This window comes from Phalaenopsis equestris, unplaced genomic scaffold (assembly GCF_001263595.1).
Source record: "Phalaenopsis equestris unplaced genomic scaffold, ASM126359v1 Scaffold000731, whole genome shotgun sequence".
NCBI lineage: Eukaryota > Viridiplantae > Streptophyta > Magnoliopsida > Asparagales > Orchidaceae > Phalaenopsis > Phalaenopsis equestris.
In genome coordinates, this window is record NW_018165171.1 from 334,446 (window position 1) to 344,348 (window position 9,903).

General features: G+C 34.9%; 1 protein-coding gene across 1 annotated transcript in view; it reads right to left on the reverse strand.

Moving 5' to 3' along the window:
- The window catches only part of LOC110030511 (zinc finger HIT domain-containing protein 2), a gene marked incomplete at its 3' end in the record, with an annotated part of 38,694 nt that overhangs the window by 20,211 nt on the left and 8,580 nt on the right, over nucleotides 1-9,903 (reverse strand). Inside the window, 1 exon segment of the mRNA XM_020733253.1 lies at nucleotides 2,751-2,792. Within this exon segment, the coding sequence (XP_020588912.1) occupies nucleotides 2,751-2,792 (42 nt within the window).

Genomic DNA, 9,903 nt, shown 5'->3' on the forward strand with positions numbered 1-9,903 from the left:
ATTGTCAATATCCATTATGAGTATCCATTATGAGTTGTGCCCAACCAGACTTCAGTAACATGAGATAAAATAATATATCTTTCCACAAGTAATCTAGACACAGAAGGTCTGGTTAGGTTGAAAGTCAGTAGATCTAGCTTCATATGGTCCCCAAGTATGACCTAATAAAGTAAAGACCCTGATGATGAAAAAAGTGCAACTTGAGACCTGGTAGACTGAACCATATCGGTACAGTAGGAGGTTCATGATTAGAGTCAAAATCAGGAGACCACTTGAGTAGTTTCATTGATTTACCAGCAATGCTAAGATATTTTTTGGAGAAAATCCGAGTGTAGTCTTCAGTCACGGTTAATTGGATCAATACATGTCTCTCATCCATAAGCATCACTTTCCACTTTTCTACCAATTTGAGATCATCAGAACTTTTCCTGATAACTTCCATAGGTGGGTGTCTCCACTGAAATTTTTCAATAAGAGCAAACTTGAATTTATCAGTCAGGGTTGAAATTTCTAACTCCGAGAAAAAGAGTGTTGTTTTCCCACTTTTTCTGCTTGCATTCTTAATAAATGGGCAATCACTTGTACCATCACGATATTCCTTATAACTTGAGGGGAAGACAACCGTCGTTTCCATCTAAGGATTACCCATCAAGTGGGCAAAGGAGGTTTTGTCAGGTTCAACTGAAAAAGAAAAAAGCTCCATCACAGCTTAGAAGCCCTGCCAAGTCGGTCAGAGGGCAATTCAGGAACCGAAGAGACCAAAACTCGGTACAGTCGAGCTGTCGAGCTGAGTCGAGAAGGAAGACGAAAGGAGGAAACGAGGCGACCCCTTCCCGTCTTCCGTGAGATGTAATCGAACAGAACAACGAGATGCAAACTCTGTCGAAGAGGCGACGAGCCGCGAGCATCGGCTTCGAACTGAGACGACGAGACGCATGAGGAGAGACGACGACGACGGAGAGGAGAGACGACGATGGAGAAATGATCTTGCGGCAAGGTAAGGGTTGCTAGGGTTCGACATGGGTCGAAACCCTAGCAGAGTCGAACGTGGGAGACGACATCGACATATGAGTTAAAGATATAAGTGGTTTACCATCAATTACATAGTTTTATCGTTCACTCACATATTATTTTAAACGCAAAATAAAGTCATTCATTAGTTTTTCAAGTTAACTTCAACTATTTTAAAATATATTATCTAATAAATAATATTAAAATCAAAAATACAATTGAAATCGAGAACTTCATATAATTTCAGATTGAGGGAGGTCTTATTGCATAATTCTTGATTAATTAAACATTTTTAATTTGAAAAAAATAATGATTGTTGTGAAGTAATTATTAATGCAAATTAAAAATTAAATTTTTCAACAATAAAATAAAAAAAGAATTATATACAAAGAACATAAATTTTGATTAATTACATAAAATACGAAAATACCCTTCAATTCATACAGACCACCATTAATTTAACGGAAAATATGACATAACTAATTTGAAGCAACTTTTAATAATCTGGGACTAAATTGAAGCATTATGAAACTTTGGGATTAACTTCGACACTGCTTAATGGTCGGGGGACTATGTTAGGCTTTTACTCATTGAAACTAAGAATGAAAACTCAATCTTTGAAGGAATTCAAATATGCTGAATTGAAACTTGCAAAAATATGCCGAGTTAATTTTTTGAAGTTTTGTTTATTATAAATAAGAGGTCCTTAGATATGTAAAATATGGTTCAAAGTAATAACTTAATTCAATTTCTTTCAATTCTTGAATCTTGCTAGATGTGAAATCTTTGAGTGTTATGCAAATCTCAAGATCTTCTGAGAGTGCTCCTTATAGCTGCTCGACGAATGGATCTTCCAATTGGTATTTTTGCCTTATTCATTTCATTAAATTGTCAAGTGATTAGTTTGTGTGCATAACTAAGGTTTCCTCGAATTTGAAAAACACTAGTTCTCCTTTTGTGATGTAAATATCAACAATTGAAGAAAAATTATGTTCAGTTTTTAGGTTTATTCTGGAAATTTAGATTTTGACAACCTTTAAATTATCATCTAGGATAAATAGGGTGTATTTTTTTTATTTTCAATTGATGTTGACAAAATTTATGTTAAATATGCGAGTTGTAGATTTTGCATACAGTAGGATTATATTAGTGAAACTTAAATTCTAACATTTTATTCATCAAATTCAAAAACAGTTCATTTTAATAAATAAAGTGTGATTCCATCAACTGTTTAAGCAAAGTGAACAAGATTGTGCATTTGTTCTTTTTTCACTCTCTTTCCAACTGCTATATTTTTTTAGCCATTCTAAATCGAGGCTGCTCGCTTTTGAAAAATTTCATGTCAAAGTTCTTGAAGCTAGAATTGTATTAGGGGCTCCAAACCAAGGGATAGTTGGCTAACGTATTACCAATGCCTACTAACACCACAAGACAAAGCTTCATAACAAGTATTTTACAGATGCCAAGAGGAGACCTTCAGTCGCCGACCATCCCAGTTAAGGCTGAGAGTTATAAGAAGCCTTGCTTCTTCCTACAAAACTCTTAACCATATCTGAAAAAAAGGTCGCTGAAGCTTTTATAAATGTTAAAACTGGTGCTCATTCAAAGACTTTAAGAATATCAACATCTATTAAAATTGCAGAGATTTTATGCGGGAAATCATTTAATAGTATTGGTAAAAATCAAGCATTATCTGAAATATAAAAACTGAGTTCCAGAACTGGCATGCGGTAGCATACCTGATAAGAATTTTGTAACTGTCTCCTCTGATAGTATGGAACCTGAAAAAGAAGCCACACAAAGATAATATCAACCCTGAAACATTAGGTTTGCATGGATGATGTATGTAATATTGTAATCCGAATAAAATATTTTTCATCTAAGTACACAAAGAGCAATTCATATGATTCAGTGAAATAAAACTAATAAAATTAAAAATGACAAGGCTTGAACATCTATAAAGCAATTAAAAGGAAGAATATAAGAAAAAATTGTCACATTTATCAGCAAATGATTTTACATGGATGCATAAAGCAGAACGTTAGCATACTCCATGTTTAACATAGAGCTCCACCTAACCACAGCCACAAAGAGACACAAAAATAGGGCTTATCCATTTCCAGAAATGAAGGGTGAAGAAACCCATAGAGTTTACATACATTATTAAAAAAGAGCAAGGCAACCTCATCTTTCCGATCAACTTCACTTAGCATCAAACCTATCACCAATGTTCTTAAAAACACGCTTCACAGGTAAAACGAAGTGCATGATGCCTGCTTTGCTTCACTAAAATGGGCTTCAAAGTGCAAAACTTAATTTGCAGGATTTTTTTGTAATTTTTAGTTTTTAATTATTGCAACTACTATTAGAAATTGTTTGAAATTTTAATTTGTAAATTCACTCACAATGTTTGCCTTCAAGTTAGGCATTGCGCAACATTTTTTTCTATTTTTTATCAACTTTTAAGTCATACCTTATATTTTATAAATTTTAAAAAATATATTTATATATTTAGGATTTGGGTTAATAAAAGTGCCGCTTCACACAGTGGTTTGTGCTTTAAAGAAAAAATAACTTCTTGCACATTGCATTGTGCTTTGCACTTCGATAACATTTGTTGTCACCATCCTCAAAACCATCTGCCACAACAAATAGATAGCAAGAACCTTCCTGTTCTCAGGGTAAAACTTCCAAGAAAATCAACAGAAATTTTCTCTCAGTAACAATTAGGCACTAGTGGCAGTGGAAAGTCAAAGTTTATGGTTGACTAGCATGGAGATGTTGCCAATTATAAATCTGACAAAAAGTTGCTCATTCGACCAGAGCCAATTGACGTGGGAACGAGGTGGACTCCAGTCCTAGGAGTATCCTTTTGTAAAATTTCTTGCCATTTTTACTGTCACGGATCCTGCGGAACCTTATTTCATAATTTTTTTTTAAAATTTCTAATTAAGGTTTAATTTATGTCTTAGTATAAGCAGATTATTTAGACCTAGTTTGGACACTTTGTTTTGGTTAATGCTATTTGATGACTTTTCTCCCTATTTTCTTCTATTAGGAGAGCTGCAACTTATTATTTTTTTTAAGTGTTGAATCTATATATTGAAGAAAATAGGTGATGGAACCTCTTCATCGTTCGTACTTAGACGTTTTGTCGTTCACTTTGGTTCAAGAGGGAGCAATGGCAGACAAAGCAAGGTACAAGATTGAAAAGTTTAATGGTTAGTACTTTATTTTCTGAAAAAAGCAAATGAAAAAAATATCATATCAAAATAAAATGTATTTGTCACTGGATGGAATCACTAAGAAGCCAAAATCGATGACTTCGGAAGGATGGGAATTTCTTGATCGAACAACACTGCATTTGATCTGACTTTCATTTTTCTCATTTGTTGAATTTAATATTGTGAATCAAAAGATTATTGTTAATCTCATGGTTGCACTAAAAAGAATGTCTGAGAGGTTTTGACTTCAAACAGTCTTTCTGATAAACAGGTTATCCAATATGAAAATGGTGGATGGTAGTTCAGTGGTTGAACACTCGAATAACTTCAATAATATGACAAACAAGTTGTGTTCTATTAGCATCAAGCTTGATGACGAGGATAGTGCATTGTTATTCTTATCTTCATTGTCAGATAGCTTGGATGAACTAGTTACTGTGGTAACCCTTCAGGTAACATGAAGTTAAACTTTAATGTTATTATAGAATTACTACTTAATGAAGAAGTTCACAAGAAGTCAAACGGTGAAACTTCAAATACTGCTCTGCATGTTGAAAATAGAGAAAAAAATCTGGATAAAAACACAAGCAATGACAAAGATGAATATTGGAATTGCAGGAAGACATAAATTTAAAAAAGACTGCAAAGCTATGAATAAGATTGGTGGTGGAGGTCCACATAAAAAGTTTTCTACAAGAGTCTCCACATATGAAATATAAGGCGACTCCGTTATTTAGCCCTGGATGGCACTGAATTGTAAATAATAGATTCTGGTGCCTATTTCCATACTGGCCTCAACAAAGAGATATTTGAAAACTACACTCAAAGTGATCTAGAAAAGTCGTATTAAGAGTTAACAAAGTCTATAGTATTACTAAAAAATGGTGATGTTGATATCAGATTGTTAAATAGATTAGCCTAGAAACTAAATGAAGTTAGACATATTTCATACTCGAAGACAATTTATTTTTTTGAGTCAGCTTGTAAGGTCAGGGTATATTACTATTTTCACAAGCCATTCATGACTAAAGGTGTCATGGTGATGGCTCGAGACAATATTGAATGTGTTGTGGAAACTGACCAAAGGAAAATATGTTGAGATTTTCATACCTATTTTACACTGATTTTGATGATATTGTAATTTAAAGAAATGAATTTTTGATGTTTTGTTGCAGGTATGTTGAATTATGGTCATTGGAGCAAAAATATGCAAAAAGGAGTGAATTTGGAGCGAAATTGACTAAAATATGAAGATTTGAATTAGGGCGCCGACGGCGGGTTTTTTCTGAGAGTTCAGAATCAAATATTCCAAAAGGCCGCCGACGGCGCCCTCGAAGCCGCCGACGGCGAGATAGGCGGTTATCTCAACAGGTGCATTAAATGTGGACGATTTTTTAGGGGATGCTTAGGCAACTCTTGGGAAAACTCTTCTACAACTTTAAGAGAAACTTTTGGCCAAAAATTAGAGAGGGTGTAGAGTGTAGAGTGTTTAATTTAGGGTGTAGAGTGTAGAGAGTTTAATTTATGGTGCAAAGTGTAGAGAGTTTAATTGAGGGTGTAGAGCGTAGAGAGTTTAATTTAGGGTGTAGGGTGTAAGGTGTAGAGTGCAGAGAGTTTAATTTAGGGTTAGATTGTGAGAAATTCTTCGAGAGATTGTAAGAGTGGAGGGAAAATGAGAGATTTCTTCCTCCTTGCCGCTTCGAAGAAGAATTCTATGTACTGTAAAGAAAGGAAGAGATTCAGAGGAACTTCGAGGAGTTTGCTTGGGGAGGAATTAGAGATAAGTGGTCTTTACTTATTGTAATTTATATGACTTTGCTTTTATATATAAATTCCGAATTTTATCGTATCTTTCTCATGAGTTCTGAGTAGTTTTTTCTGTCTTTCTCCTTGTCATGAGATTTTGTGAAATGGTGATTTGAATTAGTTGAGTCATGAGAATGTTAAAGAAGTTGTGATGACCTTTTCACTTCGATCATAATTTATTTTCAGTTTGGCCAATTGATTTGTTAAAATATGTTGAGTTTTACAACTAAAATGAAGATTACACCCAAGATTCAGGGAGGTCAAAGTCCTTGAAAGTTGGGTGCAAATAAATAGAAAAATAAAATTATCGGGCATAGAATTGAAGATTTTAGAGTGACAGACTAAAATCCTCAATTCGGTCCTATCGTTTGGGTGTTGAAGTGTAGATGTTAGCCCTCAAAAGAGGGGAATGTGGGAGCTCCGAAGTGAGAGCTGATATCCTCCCAGCCTAGCCGCAGATTCAGTAAACAAGCATAGGATTAGTCAATGTTCTTTATGCTTGGACAAGGGTAAAGAATGGATATGCTCCTATTTGGCACAATCTAATTTGAACTAATTCACTTTATTCATTCACTTTAATTTCTTGACAAAGAGAATAATATTTTCTTATATATTGAACTTCACATTAAAAACTTTATTAGTAGAATTAGTTATTCAAAAGTTATTAAAATTACATATTTATTTCAATTATCTATTAGTAACAAATAAGCAATTTAAACTATATTGTTATGATTAAGTATTGATTTTCTAAAATCTTAGTTTGTAGCCTCTAATATTACTCCCTGTGGGATCGATATCCAGGACTCCATTAGAGCGTATTACTTGAGCGATAAGTATACTTGCATTGATCAGTGTGACTTTACAATTATTGAATATTTTATACACATCTTTATCGAATCTATACCCGCTGTCAAGTTTTTAGCGTTGTTGCCGGGGAATTAAATCTTCTAGCAGCAGTATCAAATTCTTGTATTTTTAAACATATATAAAGTTGTTGTCAGAAACGATGACAATAAAGAGAAAAATATGAAAAAAAGAATCACACACAACACATAATATATGTAGTTCGGCAAATTGCATACGTCCACAGAAGTTTCAAAGAATTTTTTTGCTTGAAGAATTGCACAGTCGATTGCTTCGCTTATAAGAACTCGCCTTGACTCCTTCCCTCTCCTTCCTCTAATTTTCGTCGCCCGCCACTCCTTCGCCGTCACAACTCTTTTCACATTGGTTCGGTCACGAGATGTGAATCTAGGAGTTGCAAAAGCAGATGAAGGGTGTGATCCAGGAGATGCAAAGAAATAAGGGGGTGGGATCCCAAACAGGGAAAGGCATAAAAGATGATTACAGAAAAAAATCAAAGAAATAAATATTAGAATGTCAAATTCAAATAACTGCTAAAAAGAAAAAACTGTCAAAATAGAAAGGAAGTGGATCGGGCTCCACAACACTCAACAAATCTCTCACTTGGAGACGGGTACACTGGTTGCATCTTCTTCTTCCTCAAACATGATATTTTCCACCTCTGCAAATCAAGGCCTATGTCTTCATGTTAGAAGACCAACTGAAGTTGAGCACAACTTCAATTTCTCAAATGTAACACCCTTAGTCAATATATCAACAGGATTCTTGCTTCCACAATTTTTTTCAAGTAGGAACTGTCTGTCATCTAACAATGATCGAATGAAGTGATACCTGATTTGAATGTGCTTAGTCCTGGATTGAAATGTTGAAATCTTTGCAAGGAATATGATGCTCTATCACTGTAGAGAGTGTTTTTTTTATTCTTCTTACCTAATTCCTCTAAGAAGCTTTGTAGTCATATCATCTTCTTTGCAGCCTCTGACATTGTTATACGCTCAGGTTTTGTGGTAGATAAAGAAACTGTTTTCTGTAGATTAGAGCCTCAAAACATTGCAGTGTCACCAAGAGTATAAAGAAAACTCATTATACTCCTACTATCAATGTGTCCAGCTAAATCAGCATCAACATAGCCCTTTACCTCTAAACTCTTTAATGAGAAACACAAACAGGTGTTTGAGGAGCCTTTTAGATACCTCAATATCCATTTCAGTGTTTCCCAATGCTCCTTTCCTGGGTTACTCATACATCTACTCACAACTCCAACTGCATGGACAATATCCACTCTTGTGCAAACCATAACATATATAAGTGAACCAATAGCTGAGGCGTAAGGAATTTTACTCATGTAGTTGCGTTCCTCCTCTGACTTGGGTGATTGATTTTTGCTGAGTCTGAAGTGACTGCCCAGAGGTGTGTCAACTGGTTTGGCCTTGTTCATATTAAATTTGTTGAGTACCTTTTTTCGCATACTCTGTCTGTGAGAGTCTCAACGTGCCTCTGACTCTATCTCTGACAATTCTTATACTAAGGATTTGTTTTGCAGCTCTCAAATCCTTCATTGCAAAGTGTTTTGACATTTATTTCTTCAGATTATTGATCTCATCAATACTGACCCCTGCAAAAAGCACATCATCCACGTACAACAGTAGAATAATATAAGAATTGTCAAAATATTTGATATAGTAATAACGATTTGTCTGACATCTATTGTACCATGTATTGTGCATGAAATTATCAAACTTCTTGTACTACTGTCTAGGAGCTTGTCTCAGTCCATACAAGCTCTTCTTCAGTCTGCAAACTGAATTTTTTTTCCCTGTACTATAAACCTCTCAGGCTGGTGCATGTAGATGTCTTCTTCAATGTCTCCATGAAGAAAGGTTATCTTCACATCTAATTGCTCATAAAATAAATCTTCAATAGTAACCATATATAATATCATCCTGATGGTAGTGATCTTCACCATAGGAGAAAAGATCTCAAAATAATCAATGTCTTGTTTATACTGAAAACCTTATCAATAAGTTTAATTATCTATCTCTTACTGTCATCATGCTCAATTTTCACCCGGCATACTCACTTATTGTGTAATACCTTTTTCCCTGATGGAAGTTTTGTCAGAATTCATCTCTTATTTCATGATCAGCTCCCATTTGCTAAAATTTTCATCTTACAGGGTTTATTCATAACTCTGTAGTTCACCGCCATCTGTCAACAAAATGCAGTTCATGATTGGTGAAAAATCTCTGAGACGCTGAGGAGAACGCCTAACTGACCTGCAAATTGTAGCTATAGAGGTGGACGACTTTGAAACTGACTGTAGAATAATAGGAATTGGTGCACTGGACCCACTCTCCTCATCACTTACATCTCCGCCATGTACTATGACTTCTGGTAGGTCATCAAACCTTACCAAGTCGAATTCCTGAAGAGCTACTTCAGGAGTTGTACTGATCTTGTCCTTGTACATAATCTTCTGATTAAAAATCACATTTCTGCTTCTTATGATCTTCCGACCCTGATCATTCCAAAAATGATATCCAAATGTCGTGTCTCCATAGCCAATGAAATAATATTTCTTTGACTTAGGCTCAAGTTTACTACTAGCATCAAGATTAATACAACAACAACAACAACAACAAAGCCTTAATCCCACTACGTGGGGTCGGCTACATGAATCCTTTTTCTCCATTGCGTCCTATTTAGTGTCATATTTTCATTTAGTTTAAGTAAATTAAGATCATTTTTAATACAATAAGCCCAAGTCTTCCTAGGTCTACCTCTGCTTTTCTTAACACAAGTCGAATTTAAAACATCTACTCTCCTAATCGGATCATCTAATGGTCGACGTTTAATATGACCAAACCATCTAAGACGACTTTCTCTAATTTTGTCTGTCACAGGAGCTACACCAACCCTATCACGAATATATTCATTCCACATTTTGTCTCTAAGTGAAAAGCCACTCATCCACCTAATCATTCTCATCTCGGCAACA